At 41.1% G+C, this 22132-nt stretch overlaps 1 protein-coding gene across 1 annotated transcript in view; it reads right to left on the reverse strand.

The window, feature by feature from the left end:
- Positions 1–1061: 1061 nt before the first annotated feature.
- Positions 1062–22132, reverse strand: part of TTF2 (transcription termination factor 2) — a 50303-nt gene continuing 29232 nt past the window's right edge. Inside the window, exons 13-23 of the mRNA XM_049879983.1 lie at positions 18439–18620; positions 17569–17722; positions 17167–17258; positions 16013–16095; positions 15101–15234; positions 14166–14336; positions 12926–12984; positions 11234–11387; positions 10433–10515; positions 8893–8967; positions 1062–5725 (exon numbers count right to left, since the gene is read on the reverse strand). Coding sequence (XP_049735940.1) covers positions 5581–5725; positions 8893–8967; positions 10433–10515; positions 11234–11387; positions 12926–12984; positions 14166–14336; positions 15101–15234; positions 16013–16095; positions 17167–17258; positions 17569–17722; positions 18439–18620 — 1332 coding nt within the window. The 3' untranslated portion in view covers positions 1062–5580. The remainder of the gene's footprint in view (positions 5726–8892; positions 8968–10432; positions 10516–11233; positions 11388–12925; positions 12985–14165; positions 14337–15100; positions 15235–16012; positions 16096–17166; positions 17259–17568; positions 17723–18438; positions 18621–22132) is intronic.

Here is a 22132-nt window from a genome sequence, read left to right on the forward strand (position 1 = left end):
CTCTCATCACCACTAACTTCTATTTTATTGTCTGTCCTCTCATGCTAGAATCATGCTCTGTGAGGGCAGGGATTTAACTACTGTGTTCTCCCTGTGTCAAACAGTTCCTGGCACATAGTAGAGGGTTAATAGTGTATTTCATTGCATGAATTAAATTAATAACAATCTTATTGATACAGTTTTTAGTTTGGATCTCCTTGGTATCTAGTTCTACAAACCAGACTTCCCATCCCCCTGACTCCAGTATTTTTCATTTAACCAAATACCACTTGGAAAAAAAAAATCCTCAGCCTTCCCTCAAGCCTGTTGAATAAATCATACACACCTTAGGGACCAGCCTTGAATTTTCCAATTACCTCAGACATCTAGGGAACTGCTTGCCATGAAGAAGCCTGCTGCATTACATCATTTTCTTTTCCCCACGTGGCTTTTAATGAATCAGATTATAGCTCTAAAAAAGTTTATCATTTATTTCAGTTGAAAAGAGTGATGGTCATTGGACAGCTTTACTGTAGACGAAGCTATATTCCAAGAAAGAATCTCTGTAAGAGATTAATGTTTTAAGCAACATTAATGGTAACAATTATGTTACAAATATGGAAAGTGTACATGGAGGGGGTTGTGGGAAGGTAGGTTGTTTTTTGACCTCTGCTGCAATGGCATATAAACTCAATTCAGTTGCCCTTCCAGCTGGAAGAACAAGGAAGGTAAGAGTGATCTGCAGAGCCCAAGACTCCAAAATTTAGAGAAAAAAAAAAGAGTTTGAGGGCTCAGGAACTGTCCCCAGTGTAACAAAGTGCTTCAGAAATTATCTTTGAGTTGGGAGCACTGAAGCATCCAGGAGATGTAGCATTATGATGTAAGTTATACCTCTGGTGTTACAGGTAATAAAGAGTCACAAATTAGAGCTTCAGTCCTCTGGGAGGTTGAAACAGGATAAACACCTTGGCTGTCTTGGATAACAAACATACACATATACCTGTCAGCCCATCCATTCTCTAATCTCTAAAATAGAGTAGTTACTCAGCTTTATTCCAGAGGATATATTTAGAAACCTTAGGTTGTTTTTTTTTTTTTTTCAATTAAGAGATTTTTTTTTTTTTTTAGCTAACTAAAAACAGTAGGGGAAGAACCACTTAAATCCTGGAGTCCCTGGGTGGTGCAAACAGTTAAGCATTCGGCTTAACTGAGGTTTGAGGTTTGAGTCCACTCAGAGGCTCCTCAGAAGAAGGCCTGGCAATCTACTTCCAGAAAGATCTGCCACTGAAAGCCCTATGGAGCACCGTTCTACTCTGAAACACAGGAGGTTGCTGTCTGTCAGAATTGACTCTATGGCAACTGGTACTTAACTATTTCCCTTGTTAACTCCTACAGATTGATTGCAAATTCTTTGTCCCAAAGTCTTCCCTGAAAAGGTCAAATCCAGTTATAAACCCTCCCAGCTACGTCACTGTAGCGCTCATCACCATTAACCACCTCACATCCATGTGTGCTCCTCTGAGTAATGCCTGTCTCCCCTGAGACTATAAGTCTCAGGAAGTCAGGGGCCGTTCTGGGTTTTGCTTATCATTATATTTCAGTGCCCAGCAGTGCCTGGCACATAATAGGTACTCAGTATATATTTTTAATATATAAATAATTAAGCAATAAAAGTATTCTTCCTCTCCTCCGTTTCATATATAATCTGTACCCAGACTCGGATTTAGCTAAAGAATCTGGGTAAGAAGGAATTAAGACAGAGAAAACATTGTGTAACTGCATGTCTGTCTCCCCTGTTCCCTTTCAGGGGTTCGGCTGTTTTCATTTCCATCTCCATTTCCTAGCTACTGACTCCTACGGTACCTCGTACTACAATTTACCCTGATTTCATTTTTATTATTAAAAATTTTTTAATCTAGGTTATATACCTTTATGTTGTTATTCGGTGCCGTCAAGTTGGTTCCGACTCATAGTGACCCTATAGGACAGGGTAGAATTGCCCCATAGGGTTTCCAAGGAGCAGCTGGTAGATTCCAACAAACTCCAACAAGCAGCCAAGCCCTTAACCACTGCACCATACCTAGGTATTCTAAATTCCTATTAAAATTATTTTTGTGCCTGTAGATATGCTTTTTAAAAGTTTTTCCTGCCTTTTACTAAAACTAGACACTATATGGAGTCCCTGGGTGGCGAAAACCATTAAGCGCTTAACTACTAGCTGAGAGGCTGGCAGTTCGAAACTACCCAGCGGCACCTCAGAAGACAGGCATGGCAATCTGCTTCTGAAAGGTCACAGCCTTCAAAACTCTATGGAGCAGTTCTACTCTGCACACTTGGGGTCGCCATGAGTGGGAATCGACTTGATGGCAACTATCAACAAGACACTATAGAACAAACAGCACAATATCCCACTTTGTAAACCTAATTCCCTGAGGTATTATGGTAGACATCATGATTCTACTCCTGACAACCAGAGAGGCCACACTTAGCACTGGCATCCCCAGTATTATCCTATTAATGTAGGATAATCAGGCTTCACCTTCCAGCCCTACTGAAATCCCCCTTTGGGCAACAGAGGAAATCAGACAGAGGAAATAACCCAGTGTTCGTAAATAACCATATTAAATCACTACACGTGCTTTCTAGAGAAAGAGGGCATGTCCCATAAAGATACAGCTCTACTTATTGCTGTTCATAATGATTGCATGGCAATATAAGTCTTTGACCAGGCTTTCAAAGAGCCCAGAATTCCACCCATTGACAGCATGCATGTAATTTGTTGGATCAGAACTGCTAAAGAGAAGTCAAACTGTAAACCTTCCATGAAGGCCATTGTGTCATGTAAGAAATAGCTTGTGAATTTGGCGCTTAGAAATGTTGAGCTTTGGTGTCAGATGTTCCCCACCTGGCTCTTTCAGCTGCAGCCATAATGATGTTTTATTCTAATATTCCCAGACCTGGTCAAACAGCAGTAAAACTAACATTTGTATAGCGCTTCATGGTTTATAAAGCATTTATTACCTCATTTCATCCTTGCCCAAGCCTGGTGAGGTACGCAGCAGATGGAGAAGGAAAATCTGGCAGGAGCAGCGGTATCACATGAAGGCAGGCAGCTGATACTGGCAGCACTTATAGGGCAGCCCCGCAATTAGGTCACCACATTGAGGGATCCTCCCATTGTTAGAGGGTCCAAAGACCCACCTTGTCATGCCCAGACCTTAAGAAACTGACTCACACTAATTAAAATGTACATGAGCCTGAGATAGTCACCACGCTGCCAGTGATATTAATTCATAATGAGAAATTTCCATCCTGGGACGAGGATATTTTAGGGATGCATGTTTAGTACATCCATCCATTAAGACAGTGGTTCCAGTTTTTTCTGCATCCACATTCCCATCAATGGCACCTTGCTGTGACAGGAACAATCCAAGACATAGATGCCTTTGCTAGCTTAGAATCAGAACAAGAAAAACTAGATTAACTGTTTAAAACTCCAGGAATCTTACAGTAGAATACATTAGCCCATGGGCTCTGAGTATCAGAAGACTAAGTTATAATCACCAAAGTAAAAGCCAGAATGCTTTGAAGCCCAGAAGTTAAGACTCCCTCTCCCCTAACAGTGCTTGGAATGGACACTGACAATGTTCAGCTAAGACCATTCTCCTTGACATGACTGAGTTCATGATCTATCACCTATCTATCTAGTCAAACAGGCTATAGCAAGTATATTTGTTATTAAGTTCCCAGTGGAGCATAATGAGATATATGCTCATCTACACACTTTACAGGTGAGAGAACTGGGATTCTCAGGGCATCTGTAATTAGTCTAGTGACAGGCAATCAGCAAATGCCAGAGGTCTGTACATTCTTGATGGCCTAGGAACCACTGCTTCTCAGGTGACTTTATCTTTGTCCTGATGTGTTGATCATATAGTATAACTCCCAAAAAGTCATCTTATTTCCCTCCTTTCCTTAACTCCCAAAAAATCATCTTATTTCCCTCATTTCTTGATTTTAGTCAGGCACCTTATTGCAGCTGCTGATTTCTGCAACAATGCCCATCTTACAGATGAGGAAACCAAAAAATAATTAATGATTCTTTCAGGGTTCCACCCCCAGCTAGGGTGAACCTGGTACTAGAGTTAAGTCCAAGTTCTAGAACAGAATTCTTTCCTCCAGGCCACACTGTCCTTAAGCCTTTAAACCTTGTCCTTAAACAGCACTTTTGCTCAAACAGGCTCTAGTGTCTCGGTCCAAATTGTGACAAGGTCAACACTGGGTTTGTTCTCCTAAATCTAAAGATGAAAATACTTCTATCCAGAAGGAACTATGATCCTTTCTAGCAGAAATTAGCTGTAGCATTTTGGGAAAGGATGCTAGTTAGGAGGAAACCAGAATAGTTTACGGAAGTATAAAACTCTCAAGTGTTTATATTAAGGTACTGTACTAACTGCTAAACAACCCCAAAGTCTCAGTGGCTTAATAAAAAGCTTATTTCTTGCTCACGTCATAGCTGAGTGCAGATGAGCTGGGCTGAGGAGGGAGGCACGCATGGAGAAGGCTTTGTTCCAGACAGTCGTTCAGGAAGCCAGGCTTTACTAGATTGCCAAAAGACCCGTGGTGGGGAGGGGAGTGAAGGACCCCGATCACTGGCTTTACCATTCCCGAGGGCCGTGTTGTCCTCCATCGGGTCCTCTACATCCAGCAAGAAGAAATAGCAGGACGAATCACTTGGAAAGTTTTAGAGGGCAGCTTAGAAATGACTGACATCACTTTTCTCCACACCTCATTGACTACAAACTAAGTAACAACTAAGGCCCATCTAAACTCAGTGAAGACTGGGAAATGTAATCTCTCTGGGTGCCCAGGAGGAAAAGGAAATGGGGTTTGGTGAACACACAGCACTGCTATGTTGTTAAACACATATTTAGTACATATTTTTTGCCAATGATAACACAAATACTATAGGATGTGATAATACAAAATGCTACAAACAGCAAATGCTGTGATGGTACAAATCCTAAATGACACAATGATGCAAGTACTGAGTGATAGAATACTACATGATACAGATACCAAACATCTGCTTATGTATATAAAGCAGCTCTCTGATCTTAAGGCTGAGAGGAAGAACTGCCTGGCATAATATGACAACTGCAGAGGAATGGCTGCAGGGATCCACTCTGCTCGGCCCTAAGAGGTACGTACAGGGGTAGCCTCACTGGCAAGAAGAGATGCAATGGAGACTGTGCTGGAAAAGGTAATGACGCTGGTCCCCCATCAGCTGAGATGAGAAAGGCCCGCACAGTCTTTTGAGCTTTTACTAAAACCGACGTACAACTCTGCCAGACTTGTTTTCCAAAATCATCTAACTCCAAAGCATTTTCTTTTATCTGCCACTCATTAAATAACCAACTGATTAACATGATGACAGACCTTCAATTCTAGGGGCAACTTTAGGCCTCTCTGAGGAGGGCGTAAGGCTTGATGGTGAAACAGAATGCCAAGAAAAGAGCTCCAGGACCCTGGTTAGGTTGTCATTCCCAGGTCCTAAGACAAACCAATGGCGGCACTATTCTGAGCCCTATAAACAGGTGGTTAGATGCCAAAAAGGACTTTGAGGTCAGCCAGAGTGAGTTTGGTGACAGATTCTCCCAAACCCGAAAGGACCTCTTTGGCCAAATTTTTCTTTTTTTCTTGGAGCTGCAGTATCTTCTCTTCCACGGTTCTCTCGCAAACAAATCTAAATAACAAACAAACAAGCAAACAGTAAAAAACCCCAGGCAGTATATCTAATAACATATTCAAATTTCTACTATGTTCTAGTCTTTAATGAGATTTCTTCCTTCATTTAGGTTTTTAGGTTCAGATAACCCTATGTTTAAGAGACCCAAACAATTTTGAATAAATATATATCCATTTAAAATGATGTGACTCAAATTGGCTCTTTATTTCTTTCCGAAGCTAACAGAAAAAGGCCAAAATAAGCAAAAGATATCCCTATCCAAAAAAGTATAGAGATCCAACTTTCACCCAGAAAGTTCCATCTTGATAAGGTTAGAAGGCCTGAAACCTTCTCTCTCTGCTGGGCCTTAATGTCCTGGCTGAAACACAGAGTTTCTGTTTCTTGGCTAATTCAGTGAAAACAAGTTTTTCAAACTGAGGAAATACCACTGTGGTCATGTCATTTATTCACTCATTCGGCATGTGTTAATTAAGCAACCACAATGTGCCATGCGCTATGCTAGGTGTGGAAACCCTGGTGATGTAGTGGTTAAAAAAGCTACGGCTGCTAACCAAAAGGTCGACAGTTCCAATCCACCAGGCGCTCCTTGGAAATCCTAAGGGGCAGTTCTACTCTGTCCTATAGGGCTCACTATGAGCTGGAATCCACTCGACGGCAATGTGTTTGGTTTTAGTTTTGGTGTCGGGGATGAAGAGATTAACATGATCTTGCCCTCAAAGACATAACAGGAGAGACAGACATAGGGATAAAAAACAATAATAATACAACCTGGTAAGTGCTATAATGGAAGCATGTTCAGCGTGTATTAGGATTAAAAAGCAGTTTGTCTGTTCCAGCTTTCAGAATATTTGTCAAGAAAGAAAAAATGCACCCCTACCTGTTTAAGATCCTGTTAGTCATTAATTCTACTGCTTTTAGCTAAATGCATCCCTCTCTGACCTGAGTTTCAGTAGATACAGCTAGCTGCAACGTAAGCCCGTTGCAGGACAGGTTTATCATTTATTCCTACACTGCTTAGAACTGAGTTTTGCATATGGTAGAAATACTGGGAATTTTTTGTTGGGACGTGTATGTGTGACACTGGTTTCGATGTTTCAATATGTCTACTTTCGGTTTTATGGGGCCTGTTAGTCTCTTGGAAACCCTGGTGCCATAGCGGTTATAGAGCTATGGCTGCTAACCAAAATGTCAGCAGTTCGAATCCACCAGGCGCTCCTTAGAAACCATATGGGGCAGTTCTACTCTGTCCTTTAGGGTCGCTATGAGTTGGAAACAACTTGACAGCAATGGGTTTGGTTTGGCTTTGGTTAGTCTCTTTGCAGGTGTTTTTCCTTCTGAACATAAAGTTCCATGAAAGTTAGCTTTAATAAAGGACCTAAAGTAAAATCAGATCCAGGCTCCCTTATATTTGGGAAAAAAAGAGAGCAATCTGTATGGAGTAGTCAGGGAAGGCTCCACCGAAGAGCTCACCAGTTAACTCTCCAAGTGTGGCCTTGTAGGATAAGCAAGGGTTTGCCAGATGGAACAGTACAAAGGGCATTCCAGCAAATGGGAACAACGTGTGTAAACCGTGGATGAGTTTTGGCATGTGCTGTGTTGGAGCAAGATCAGCCATCCAGAATAGCCAGGGAAAAGACACGAGGACTCAGTCACGTTGTATACTGCAATGGGAGAAGCTCAAGAGGCTGGCAGAGGCCAGATCACGAGCGCCTCTGCATGTCGTGCTAAGAAATTTAGATTTTATCCTACAGGAAGTGAGCACTACTGAGAAATCTGCGGAGTGGGATGACAGATTTATTAGTGAGAAAGAGCCCTCTGGTGATGATGCAGAGAAGGACAGGAGTCAGTGAAGAGGAGGCTGTTACCTAAAGGGACAAGCTGCAAAACAAGGACTTAAGTGGCAATGGGGATAGAAAAGAAACAATGGTTGTGAGAGACGTTTAGTAAATAAAACTAAAGGTCCTGATATGTGGAAAGTGAGAAGAAAGAGGGAGGAGTCTAGTTTCTGGCTATGTGATTAGATGAACAGTGATACTAATAAACTCAAAGAATACAGATTTGAGGTGATGAAAGAAATTTATTTGTGACATTTTGAGTCCCTGGAGCACAGAATAACACTTGCTACATAGTGGCTGCTCAATAGGTATTTATTTGCTGAATGAGATGAATAAACAGTAGTAGGAGAATATGTAGACACCCAGATTCAGATGTCTAGCAGGGATTTGGAGACCTTGGTCTGCAGTTTAGGAGACCTTGAAACTGATACAGATTTTGGACTTAATGGAGGGAACAGGATTATTAAGGAAGGGGAACACAGAGTAAGCTAAGAAGAGGGCTGAAGACAGAGGACAACTAACATAATCACTGAACTTGGCAAATTTTGGAAGCTGTTGGTGTCCCTTAACAAGAGCAATTTCGGTACAGCAACGGGGTGAAAGCCAGTTTGCAGAGGTTGAGGAAAGAACGGGAGGTAAGCAAGTAAAGACAGACAGTAATGTCTAATTCTTCAGGAAACTTGGCCATGAAAAGGAAGGAGAAAAACAGGGCCATAGTTAGAGTGAAGTATAGCATTAAGGCAGGTTTTACTGTTTTTGAAGAGAGGAGAGTCCTAAGTATAAGGAGACTCTACAGAATAACTAGCCTTTTTTACTCTTCAAAAATATCAATATAAAACAAAAGGAAAAAAGGAGGCACTGTCCCAGATTAAAGGAAATTAAAAAGAGTCATGACAACAGAATGCTACAAAGAATTTGGAATTTTCTTTTGCTATGAAGGACATCATTGGGGTAATTGGCAAAATCTCAGTAAAGTCTATAGATCAGATAATAATATTGTGCCTATATTAACATCCTGATTTTGATAATATTTCTGCAGCTATCTACGAGAATGACTGTCTTCTTTAAGCTATCTTGAAAATGGTTTCTTTCAAGCTACTCTAAGACAGAGCTCACTATTATATAAGACCTTGTTCTTTGTTTGAAGGGACCATCTCTGAAGTTACTCCCAAACTGCTCTCATTTCCATCCTGTGGCCAAGGAGAGTATGCCTCAGGAGCATCACTAGAAAAGTGATCAACAAATATTTTACATTCTATTAAAACACAACTGAAGAAAGGCTTTCCTGAAGGCGGAAGTTGGGAAGGGTCCTGGGAGACCTTTACTTACTTGTGTATAACAACATCTTTCTGCTGTCCTACTCGGTAAATTCGGTCACAAGCTTGCTCTTCAAGTGATGGATTCCTATTAGAAGAGGGTAAAGCTAAAAGGTACTGGCATCCTAGACCAGAGATCGGCAAACTACAGTCCATAGGCCAAATCTAGCCTGCATCCTGTTTTTGTATGACTTGTGAGCTAAAAACAGTTGTTATGTTTTTAAGGGATGGTAAACGAAAAATGCAAAAAACGAAGATTATGTGACAGAAACCTGTATTGTCTGCAAAGCCTAAAAGATTTACCAGCTGGCCTAAAGTATTTACAGAAAAAGTTTGCCAACCACTGTCCTAGGTGCCTAGCAAAGGTTAGTGTCAGACACCTTCTTGACCTTTAATGAGAAGAACTGGGTCAGATTGCTAAGGGTTACTCTTTGCTCAATCACCACGTGCTGCATCTAAGGAACTGAGGTGACACTTACCCCTTGAGCCCAGTCACTAACCAGCCAGACGACCTGGGGCAAGTCATCTAACCTCAACTCTTTAGGCTTCAGATTTCTACTTGGAAAACGGGAGGGCTGGCTAAAGGATCTCAAATACATTTTTCAACTTTAATATTCTATGATTCAACTAAGTAGTCTGAATCTGTTCCCTTCTTCATAAATTCTCATTTGATCAGCTCCGAACTAGTTTCTCCTTTTACATCTTCGAAATCCTGGGTAATGTTTCTCCATTTCAGAAAACAGCATATTTCTCACCATACATTCCCAGTGTGCTTTCCTCACTCACATGTACGGGGGGAGTCCCAAGAACAGTAAGACCTAAACACATTCTCTCCAAAGATAATGACAGTTTGGCCTGTTTGAACCAATCTGGGCTGCTTGGAGACTTAGACAAATGGCAATCCCCAGCACCAGTGCCATCTATGACTGGCTTAACTGGAAAACCAGAAATTGGGATTAATGAGATTTTCACATAGCACCACACTCACTCATTCTTCTCATATCCAGGAAGGATGCTGTTATGCTCCTGGAGTTGATGCCGCGTGCAGTGAGACCAGAGGCTATATATGTTAAGTTTACTTTTAATATAATTAGAAAACTGATTGGCCTTTGCCTTTAGGAATAAGCCTTCCCCTTGATCTCCAAGGCTGACATTTTCTTGGATCTCAACAAATATGTCTGGAATGTAGTATTCTGGAGAAGAGGTAAACTAAGAGGTATTAGCTCTTCGCCATGAGGAAAAGCTCTACTTCCAGTTTCTATGGAAACAGATGTTAGGTTAACACTAAAATGATTGCACTATTTTAAGTAGTCATTTAAAGTCTTGCTTAGGGATTCAAGGAAGTCAGCTGTTTAAATCTGTAGCTATATACATATATATACATATATATACATATATATACATATATATACATATATATACATATATGCATGGAGGCATTTCTACAACGAAAAAAAGAGCACATTGAACATACGTATGTCCCTACTGCTCCTCTGGCCCCCCTGCTCTCCCTCCTATGTCATGACAACTCAAGAAAACTCCAGAATAGTTACCAGTGCATGTCAAGAAGAAAGAGATGGTTTCCTCCAGTCAAGTTTAGACCAACACCTCCAGCCAAGAGAGAGATTAGCATAACCTTCAAAAGGAAGAATACCATTAACTTTATATAAACTTGATCTCATAAAAACATCTCTTCTTCTGTCTCAGGTTCAAGCCCAAGATCAATGCAAATAAGCAGTGAGTTCCTATTAAGTTTCCTTCTGCTGTCATTGTAACACACTGTTTTTTGAAATTTTAATATTCCGCCTCCCACGTGTCACCTTTGAGACGATTCGCACTTCACTTTTTTGTGAGTCAAACTCAAAAAAATAATTGTGTGCCTGCCGAAATATATGAATATTACAATCTAGAGCACTGGGGTGGTTAGCTCGGTAACCTTGCCATTAACCAAATTGTCTATACCATCAGTCCTCCCTTTTCCTACTGCTAAAATGATTCTCCTGCCTTCCCTCAACTAATGACTTTCAAATTCGTATCATCCACAATTGTGTGACTTTGTTCATCCACTTCTCTCCGTATTTCCTCCTATCAAAAGTCCACCTATCCTTCCAGGCTCATCTCAAACGTTGCCTCCACCACAAAGATTCTCTTGATCCTAATCACTTTTGATCTCATTCTCCTTTTAGTCCTCATATTTTATTCTCTTTAGATAATCTGTATACTTTGATATGTGTTCCAAAAATTACAAAGACTGTAAATATTTTTAAATTGAGTTGTTACATTATGACTCTCTATGCAGAAAACTGAGAACAATTTTCTCTTAATTAAAAAACTCTGATGTGACCCACACATACCTGTGGACCCCTAGAATGATTGTTGAATGCCTCAGTCAAGTCTATTCTCTCTTTGGGGTTGACAGAGCCATCAATGGTGGCGTAAGTCACTCCATGCCTCTTAAGGTGCAAAGCTACAACTTTCAGCAGGCTGGTCCATTGAGAGACAATGACACTGGGAGGAAGAGAAAAAATTAAAAAATCAAACCCACCAAGAACAGATTAAACTAATTCATCTGCAGGGCTTTAATGCCCCTGTTATTCTTAAGACTTTTCAGTCATCAAATGTAATAGAGGAAAGGCCTTCTATTACCTAAGGGAAAACTGTACACACTTAGGTCACGTTATAAGATTATACTGCATCTAGTTTTTTCTAGATCCATTCTACAGTTTTTCTATTTTTTTTTTTTTACCAGACTAAATCAAGTCAGAATAAAGTGGGGGCCAGACTAAAGCCACGACTGCAGCCAACTGTAATTTGGGGACATTGTACTCACCCAGAGATCTGTGGCCCTGCAGAAAAGGGATACAGGCCACCCTCCCTTTGTGGCCAGAACTCCAAGCTGCTGGCTTCTCTACTCACCCCATGCCCAACCATGTTTTGAAGTTTGTTTTAGACTGAAATATTTCATATATCCAAATGCAGATGTACAAAATATATGTAAAGTAACAAATAACAGAACGAACCTCCTCACATCCATGTACCCAGCTTGAGAACATTATCAGCACTTCTGAGGCCCCTATCTGATCACACCCCTCTACTTTTAAATGCTTCTTCAGATGCTTAGCTTATCCTGAACCTCCAGAGATCTCCTTCCAATCTGTGCCACAAATATTTCAATTAGAAATCAGAGGGAATTTGTGTTACAACCTTAGTGTTTTCTGCTGAGCATGACTCAAGGTTCTTGATATAAACAGCTGAGATTTATAACTATCAGCAGTATCTTAGTTATTTCTTATTGTTAGGTGCCATCAAATTGGTTCCAACTCATAGCAATCCTATGAACAACAGAACAAAACACCACCCGCTCCTGCACCATCCTCAAAATCACTGCTATGCTTGAGTCCATTGTTGCAGCCACTGTGTCAATCCATCTCATGGGTGGTCTTCTTCTTTTTCGTTATTTAGTGCTGCTAAACCAGAAATACCACAAATGGATGGATTTAACAAACAGAAACTTATTTTTTCACAGTTTAGGAGGCTAGAAGTTCGAATTCAGGGTGCCAGCTTTAGCAGAAGGCTTTCTGGCTCTTCAGCTTATTTCCTGGTTCCTTCAAGATCTCCATGGTGGCTTGGCATCAATCTTCCCCCATCTTTGCTTGCTCATTTAATCTCTTTTATAAATCTCAAGACACACCCTACACTAATCCTGCCTCATTAACACAACAAAGATAACCCATTTCCAAATAGGACTATAACCACAGGATTAAAAACAACCATTGCCACTGAGTCCATTCCGACTCACCAAGACCCTACAGGACAGAACAGAACTGCTCCACAGAGTTTCCAAGGACCGGCTAGTAGATTCCAACTGCTGACCTTTTGGTTAGTAAGCAAGCTATTAACCACTGCACCACCAGGGCTCTACCACAGGGAGAGGTCAGGATTTACAACACATATTTTTTTGAGGACCAATTCAGTCCATAACAAGCCGCATGAAATTTTCTTACTTAATCACAACCAATACTTGGAAAATGAAATAATGTATTTACCTCTTCTGGGACCCTGAATTTCTTCGGATTGCCTCCAATTCTGCCAACAGAGATGATATCTGGGAAAATGTTACATTAGCATATGTAGGTTTAAGCAAATTCATTTGTCTCCACCTTTTCTACGCTGAATTACTGCAACAGTCCGCTAGATGGTCTCTCCGATCCTAGTGTTATCTCTCTCTATTCCAGAGGGCTATTTCTAAAACGCATGTTTGTCCTTTTGTTCCCCTGGCTGAAGTCCCTTCAGTGGCTTCCTACTGAGGATAATGTCCAAACTCCTTAACATGACCTACCAGCTCCCTACTGCTCTGGTCTCTGCTTACTTCTCTGGCCTCATCTCTCAGTGAGTCTCTTCAAGCTCGATGCTCTAATCACACCAAAAGTCTTCCTCTAATAAGCCATGCTTTCTTTCATCTTTGCCCATCTTATTCCTTCTTGCCTAGAACACCATTACATGGCAGCTTAATGTCACTTCTTCCTGGAGGTCCCCCCCAACTTCCAAAGTCTGGGTGAGGCAGGAGCCCTCACTGCCTACATGCTACTATAGAATCTTCTGTTTCTACTGTCAGGGTCTTCATCACACTGAACATTAACTGCTTATGAGTCACCTCTTGCTTCCACTACTTGAGATGCTTCAAGGAGCCAGAAACAGCCCATCTCTGGTTGATGACTGTACCCCTAGCACCTAGCGCACTGCTAGAACACAGAAGGTCCTATCCTAATATTTACATAAGGAGAAAGTAAAAGAGCTTTGCCCACTTTCAAGTCTGCTCCAAATATTGTTGAAGAGGAGCTTTCTAGACTAAGGAACAGTTGCTAAAGCTTCCAAACAAGCTCTCCGGGTATTTAACAAAAACCCTCACTCAGATATATGACTAGTCTCCTGCCTCTGTTGCTTTCCTTTAAGGCTCGCCCTAAACAAACCACCCACTCACTTAGCCCCATCCTTAGCATAAGCCTGGTATACTCCTTTCCCAGTAACCCATCACAGAAAATCTGTCTTGAAGCTGAGGCTGTACCAAATCAGTCTCTGAAGGCCCAACTTATCATAAGGATTTGGATTATTTGTGAAATAAAATGAGGCTTTAAGACTGGAGGGAGAATCTGATCAGCTAAAATCTAATAGTTCTCACTCTCCCATCAAATGGCCATACCAGCTTGGACACAGGAGGCCCTCTCAAACAGGAACACGTGCAAGAAATCGAAGTCTCTCTAACTAGACTAAAGGTGACGACAATACCTTAGTGCTCTCCCTTGTGTCTTCGAAAAGCTCCACCTTGAAGGATGTGCCATTCATGCAAACCATGGAAGATGACTCTGAGCTGTGGAGTTCAGACAGGGTCAATGCACTGAGCTGCTCTTCCAGGGAAAGGACGAGGCCTTCTCTACTCAGTTCTGTTGGATCCAAGGCCTGGGCAAAACAAAGACAGGAGAGGGGAGCAGATGGGAAGTTAAGGGAGCAAGTCACATTACCTGCTGATGAAGTGCTGCTTGCTTAACACTTTATACAACAAAACACTTTGTAATTTAGCATCAGAAACTCTGCAGAGAAACCTGATTCAAGTGTCATCTTGCAAGTTTACTTTTTTACCAGACTAAAGATAAACCAAATGATAGACTTTTTAAAGCTTTGCCAGACAGACTACATGATCATTCTATTATTCCCACCTGGAACAATACAGTCAATTAAGCTATTATACATTACTACAGAGCCTCAAAAGCATAACATACTCCCCCGAATTATGGACATGTCTCTCTCCAATATAAAGGCACCTTTTCAATGTGTATTTTTTATGAATACCTGTGTTTTCATATCTAGACTTAAAAGTCCTAATACTGGCCCAAAGCAGAAAACACTAATAACTGAGTTAGCTTTATGACATTCTGAAATACCAAAGCATTTATAAATGGTTTCTTTTTTAACAAAATGCCATTTTCCATTCTAAAATAAGTTTATAAGCAAAACAAATAACCATAAAGCACTGTTCTAGACACTATGGGAATTATCAAGATTAACATAAAGTAAAATAAGCAAACCCCCCTCTTCCCCACCCCACCAAGAAAAAAATCCCCAAACACCATTTTCCTTGATCTAGAAGACGGGCTCACAGTTGCAGGAGACTGAAATGGCCTTCTCAGATGACCGTACGACAGTATGCTACATGCTTTTCTTACCGACTTCAGTAAAGACAGATGGCAGCAACACTGACGGAGTCTCAGCAACTGCGACAATATGTGGACGGTGCTGGATCTCGGAGAGTCTGCCGCTACCGAGTTTCCAGGCCCACTGTATCCAAACTCTTGTTCCACTTCCATGAGGGAAAACAGACCACGAGAAATAATACAGGATTTATAAAAGAATAATAGGTGGAAGAACTGAATGAGGCTGTTTGTTTCATCTGAGATTCAACAATATTGTTATAACTCACTTCTCCACTAACCCTGGTGGTATGGTGGTTAAGTGCTATAGCTGTTAACCATAAAGGTCAGTAGTTCAAATCCACCAGGTGCTCCTTGGAAACTCTATGGGGCAGTTTTTCTTTGTCCTATCAGGTCACTATGAGTTGGAATCGACTTGACGGCAACGGGTTTGGTTTTTTGGTTTTCTGTATCAACCAAGAATTAAGCCAAATGAAATACTGGTTTTCATTATAGACTTGTTGTTGTTAGGTGCAATTAAGTCAATTTCTGACTCACAGCGACCCCATATGACAGAGCAGAACTGCCCCATAGGGTTTTCTAGGCTGTAGTCTTTAAAGGAGCAGATTGCCAGGTCTTTCTCCTGCAGAGCTGCTACGTGGGTTTGAACAGCCAACCTTTCGGTTAGCAGCTGAGAGCTTAACCACCGCACTACCAGGACCCTCTTCAGAAACCTAATTGTGTTTTAATAAAGCGAGTATAGATAATAATTAAAAAACAGTTCAGATCACCAGATCTGGTGCCTAGCAAATCTGTATATTTCACTTTGATTCGAGGTTCTTGGCTAAGGTCAAGTCTCTGATACCAAGAATTCACAATCTAATATTTCTGTCATTTTACTAAATCGGAATCCCCATTTTCATAAGCAGTCAGTCTCCCATTGCTTACCTTTACTGAAGGGATTATCAGGGCTTCTTCCATACTGGTGGTCCCCGTTTTCATGTCTTTTTAGATAAGACTGCAGAGCTGACCTGTCTCAGACCAAAAGACAATATGCATGCATAATAGTCTCCAGGATTAAATAAGTTTACAAATGTTACTGTTTGTGCATGGAGCAGGACTTTGGCAAAGTATAGACACGAGCTTGTTAAATGATACCAAAATAACAGCAAGCATTTGTCAAAGGTTGTGAGAAAGAAGTCATTATTTAAAACACCAAATCTTTTTTTTTTAATGAGCTAATAATAAACCAAAAAACCAAACCCATTGCTATCGAGTCGATTCCAACTCACAGTGATCCTACAGGACAGAGCAGAACTGCCCCATAGGGTTTCCAAGGAATGGCTGGTAGTTTCAAACTGTCAACCTTTTACTTAGCAGCCAAATGTGTACCACTGTGCCACCAGGGCTCCATAATAATAAACATAAGGCATAAAAAGAGAAGGAAAAAACGGTATTCACATTGGAAGTGAGAGTGAGAGTACCAAGTGGAAGAGAGTAACTCTGAAGTCTGGGAAAGGCAAGAGTCCTAGAGCAAGTGCAAAGAGCCAATGACATGAAGGATTACAGAGCAGGTTTTTTTTAAGCTCCGGGGAGATGCTAAATGACAAGATGTTGTTAGATGCCATTAGGTTGGTTCTGATTCATAGCCACCCTATAGGACAGAGTAGAATTGCCCCATAGGGTTTCCAAGGAGCAGCTGGTGGATTCAAACAGCCAAGCTTTTTGGTTAGCAGCTGAGCTCTTAACCACTGTGCCACCAGGGCTCCATGAATGACAAGATAAAGAGATGTAATTTCCCAGGACAGCCCCACAAGGACCAGACAGATGTGGTGCACGGTGCCCACACCTAGGACTTCCATGCAAGGAAGCCAATGGGAGAACAGGGTCAAAAGCCTTCAATGTGTATATGAGACAGATTTGGGCCAGGGAGGGAGGAAAGAAGTAAAAAAGGGGGTAAAAAAGGAAAACCAATGCCCAAGGAATCAATAATACCATAAATACAGTTATAGGAAACTTGACCCTCAACTCATCACCAAGCAAAAACAGGAAGAAAACAACAAACCATCTGAAAAGGTGCTTCTGCACTGCACTGTACACACCTTGATCGTGCAAAAAGGACATTGTAAACAGTCTCTTCATCTTCTGAAAGCTTTAACTTGTGCAACTGAAATTTACGCAGGGGCAGCATCACCTGGAAGAGTTTAAAAAAAAAAAAGGGGCCAGCATGAAGCTATACAAATTAATTGAACATTATGAAGCAAATTCCCCATATCTCACACTAGAAATCTCATCAACCCTAAGACAGCAGCTTCCACCCTTCCCTAAATACAAGACTGCTACAACACACGGCACAGGACAGCAACTCTAGGGCCTCTTCATCAGGAAAACAGGAAATTCAGAGGCTCCCAAAGCAAAGCAGATAGATGGCTGTTCAACCCCAGACAAGGACATGGCCATCTTCCTTCCCTGCTCTCCCCAGGGACAGGTATAAATAAGATTACCAAAGGTTTGCCGGTGGAGTCCAGCTGGTCCTTGGTTCTCCTCAGCAAAAGGCTCTTGGTTAAAATACTTAACCGTTCTCCTCCTTTCTTTGAACCATTGTCAACCTGACTCTTCCACAGATTAAATTCATCAAATGGAGAACAACGGAGAAATCTTTTTTTTGTCGGGGAAAAAGGGCAGAGAGTAGGGAACGAGAGGTATGGAAAGATGAAAAAGTAAGACATAAGATGAAAAACCAATCAGATTTTCTGTTACAGCTGTCATCCAATCATCTTTAAAAATTAATTTCATAGCAAAGCTCTGTTAGGCAGATCAAAAGGATCCAAGTCAGTAATGAAAACCACATTATAAAAACGTGAGTTTTTCCATTAACAATGTCCACATCGTCGCAACAGGACATATAACCCATAGTTAGAATTTATTCCAAAAGCTTCAAAGGGTAGCAAAAAAATTCTAAATCCTCTCACGGGCTGAATAAAAATAAAAGGACGTATTTCAAAATCAGCACTCTTTTCTGTTCGCTTCAAATAAATTGTAGCCCTGACCCCAGGCCATATGTTTTAAAGCAGAAATCACCCAAAAACATTCACTGGACTGAAGACAAATTTTGCTCCCTTTAATGCAAACTGTCCTATATTTTTGCACATAAAGCAGCTAGATGTAATCAAAGTACTGTATCAGCCAGTCAATCAACAGATATTTTCTCATGGATATTAATACTTTTGTTCTTTAAAGGCTGACTGGCTTGTCATCTGCTAAACAAGAAAATTTGGCACACACTGGAGCTGTATGAGGAGATATGAAATAATTAGGAAGGGTTAGGTTACTGACAAGGTTCACATTTACATAATCCTACAGAGTTTACTCACTTCAGCAGGGAGTACATGTCCAACAGGTTGTTCTGAATGGGGGTCCCAGTGACAGCCCAACGGGCACAGGCTTGTAGCTTACACACAGCAACGGAAGCCTGCACTCGGGGGTTCTTAATATTGTGAGCTTCATCCAATATGATTCGAGCCCAGACTATGCGAAGCAAAGGTGTTGAGATACCCTGGAGGGAAGATGAGTGAAATCAATTCAACAACAGCACGGGAAAACTGTACACATGCTCAAATCGATCAGGTGAAAAACAAGTATTGAGGACTCTCTCTTACCTTCAAATGTGAGGGCTCCTATCAGGTAAACAGAGTAAGAGTTAAAAAACTAGGAGAAGAAACTCTTAACAGGTACCAATAAAAAAGTCACTTGAGAGTCCAAGTCCTTGAGGTTAAGGTACCTCAGAGTAAAATGTCTTCTAATTTGAATTTTCACTTACTCTCTCAATACCTTTTGAGCAATATCTATGGGCTGGAAGTACACTAGGTGTTAAGATTGCAAATTCATTCATTCAACAAATTATTTACTGAATTTTATTGAATTTACTAAAATTCACTCAACATTTACTAAAAGTCTACTTTTATATATGTAAGATGCTAAACCAGACGTAAAGGACAATTTCTACTCTCAAGAGTTCAATCTAGTAGGGGAGAAAAACAAGTATAAAGATAATCAGAATATGGTGTGTATATAATAAATTCAGCTGGATTATTTAATCCATGACAGTAGTCAATCTTGTTCACTGCTGTATCTCTAATACCTGAAATAGCACCTGGCTTGTAGTGTTGTTGTTAGGTGCTCTTGAGTTGATTTTCGACTTACAGCGACCCCACGTGATTGAGTAGAACAGCCCCATTGGGTTTTCTTGGCTGTAATCTTTATAGAAGCAGGTCACTAGGTCTTTCTCCTCATGGAGTTGCTGAGTGGTTTGAACTGTCAACCTTTTGGTTAGCAGCCAAGTGCTTAACCACTGCACCACCAGGGCTCCTTGGCTCCTAGTTGATACAACTCAATATTTGCTGAATAAATGGAGTGTTCTGTCACACTTAAACACAGGGTGCTACGAAACGCATTCAACCAAATGAGAGGACCGTGGAAAGGGAGTGGTCCAGAAAGGACTCTTGAAGCAGGTAAAAACAAATTAGACTGTGAGAAGCAGGCAGAAAGCATTTCAGTCAAAGGGAGAACAAAGACAAAACAATGTGACAGGGTATGGCAAAACTACAATTCCTTGGTAAGAACGAGCATGAATGAGGTGCCACGGGGGGGCCGGGCACAGGGGAGTAAAGGGGCATGCAGACTAAGGGAAAGATGATAAAAATCCCAATGTATCATATAAAGGGATGTGGATTTTATCCCAAAAGCAATGGGGAATTGAGAAACCTGAAAAGTTTATTATCTGCAGGAAGTCAGAATTACTCTTAAGTGAAAAACATGTTCTAGAGACTCCCACAAACACAGAAATCTGTGAATATTCATTCTATTGCACTAACAATAAAAACATACGCAAAAGATTAGTTCTTGGAACAACACTATTTTCAGGGGAAAAAGGCTCCAAAATAATTATGCAACAAAGCCTCTATGCTATATAACTGAGAATACCCTGGATCTGCTAGCAAATATTCAGGTCTTTTTCTGTGGTTATCATCTAGCTGCTGGCCCATTTGTAGCCCTATTATTTGCAACTTTTTCTGGGGGTGGAGGGGTGTAAAGGGTAAAAAGGGGAGGCTGGGATTGACGGATTAATACCAAAATTTTAGTATTAAAATACTAGCCTGCTGTTGTTGTTAGGTGCTGTCGAGTCAGTTCTGACTCATAGCAACCCTATGTACAACAGAACGAGACACTGCCCAGTCCTGCGCCATCCCCACAATCATTGTTACACTTGAGCCCACTGTTGCAGCCGCTGTGTCAATCTGTCTCATTGAGGGTCTTCCTCTTTTTCACTGCCCTCTACTTTACCAATCATGATGTCCTTCTCTAGGGACTGATCCCACATGATAACATGTCCAAAGTATGTGAGACGTAGTCTCACCATTCTTGCTTCTAAGGAGCATTCTGGTTGTACTTCTTCCAAAAGAGATTTGTTCCTTCTTTTGGCAGTCCATGGTATATTCAATATTCTTCCCTAACACAATTCAAAGGCATAAATTCTTCTCCAGTCTTCCCTATTCATCATCCAGCTTTCACATGCATGTGAGGCAACTGAAAACACCGGGGCATGCGTCAGGTGCGCCTTAGTCTTCAGGGTGACATCTTTGCTCTTCAACACTTTGAAGAGGTCCTTTGCAGCAGATTTACCCAATGCAATGCATCTTTTGATTTCTTGACTGCTGCTTCCATGGCTGTTGATTGTGGATCCAAGTAAAATGAAATCCTTGACAACTTCAATCTTTTCTCCGTTTATCATGATGTTGCTCATTGGTCCAGTTGTGAGGATTTTTGTTTTCTTTATGTTGAGGTGTGATCCATACTGAAGGCTGTGGTCTTTGATCTTCATTAGTAAGTGCTTCAAGTCCTCTTCACTTTCAGCAAGCAAGGTTGTATTCATCCGCATAACACAGGTTGTTAATGAGTCTTCCTCCAATCCTGATGCCCCGTTCTTCATATAGTCCAGCTTCTCGTATTATTTGCTCAGCATACAGATTGAATAGGTATGTGAAAGGATACAACCCTGACGCACCCCTTTCCTGACTTTAAACCACTCATTATCCCTTGTTCTGTTTGAACAGCTGCCTCTTGATCTATGTACAGGTTCCTCACAGGCACATTAAGTGTCCTGGAATTCCTATTCTTCACAATGTTATCCATAATTTGTCATGATCCACACAGTCGAATGCCTTTGCATAGTCTGGTACTCTCTGCTTTCGGTCAGGATCCATCTGGCATCAGCAATGATATCCCTGGTTCCACGTCCTCTTCTGAATCCAGCTTGAGTTTCTGGCAGTTCTCTGTTGATAAACTGCTGCAGCCGCTTTTGAATGATCTTCAGCAAAATCTTACTTGTGTGTGATATTAATGATATTGTCCTATAATTTCTGCATTCAGTTGGATCACCTTTCTTGGGAACAGGTATAAACATGGATCTCTTCCAGTCATTTGGCCAGGTAGCTGTCTTCCAAATTTCTTGGCACAGATGAGTGAGCACTTCCAGTGCTACATCCCTGTGCTGAAACATCTCAGCTGGTATTCTGACAATTCCTGGAGACCTGTTTTTTGCCAATACCTTCAGTGCAGTTTGGACTTCTTCCTTCAGTCTCATTGGTTCCTGATCATATGTTACCACCTTAAATGGCTGAACGTCCACCAATTCTTTTTGATATAGAGGCTTTGTGTATCCTTTCTATCTTCTTTTGATACTTCCTGCATCGTTTAATATTTTCCCCGTAGAATCCTTCAATACTGCGACTCCAGGCTTGAATTTTTTCTTCAGTTCTTTCAGCTTAAGAAATGCTGATCATGTTGTTCCCTTTTGGTTTTCTATCTCCAGGTCTTTGCACATGTCGTTATAATACTTTACTGTCTTCTCAAGCCGCCCTTTGAAATCTTCTGTTCACTTCTTTTACGTCATCATTTCTTCCTTTTGCTTTAGTTCTTCCATCTTGAAGAGCAAGTTTCAGGGTCTCTTCCGACATCCAGTTTGGTTTTTTCTTTCTTTCCTGTCTATGACCTCTTGCTTTCTTCATG

Source organism: Elephas maximus, chromosome 3, assembly GCF_024166365.1.
Source record: "Elephas maximus indicus isolate mEleMax1 chromosome 3, mEleMax1 primary haplotype, whole genome shotgun sequence".
NCBI classification, from domain to species: Eukaryota; Metazoa; Chordata; class Mammalia; order Proboscidea; family Elephantidae; genus Elephas; species Elephas maximus.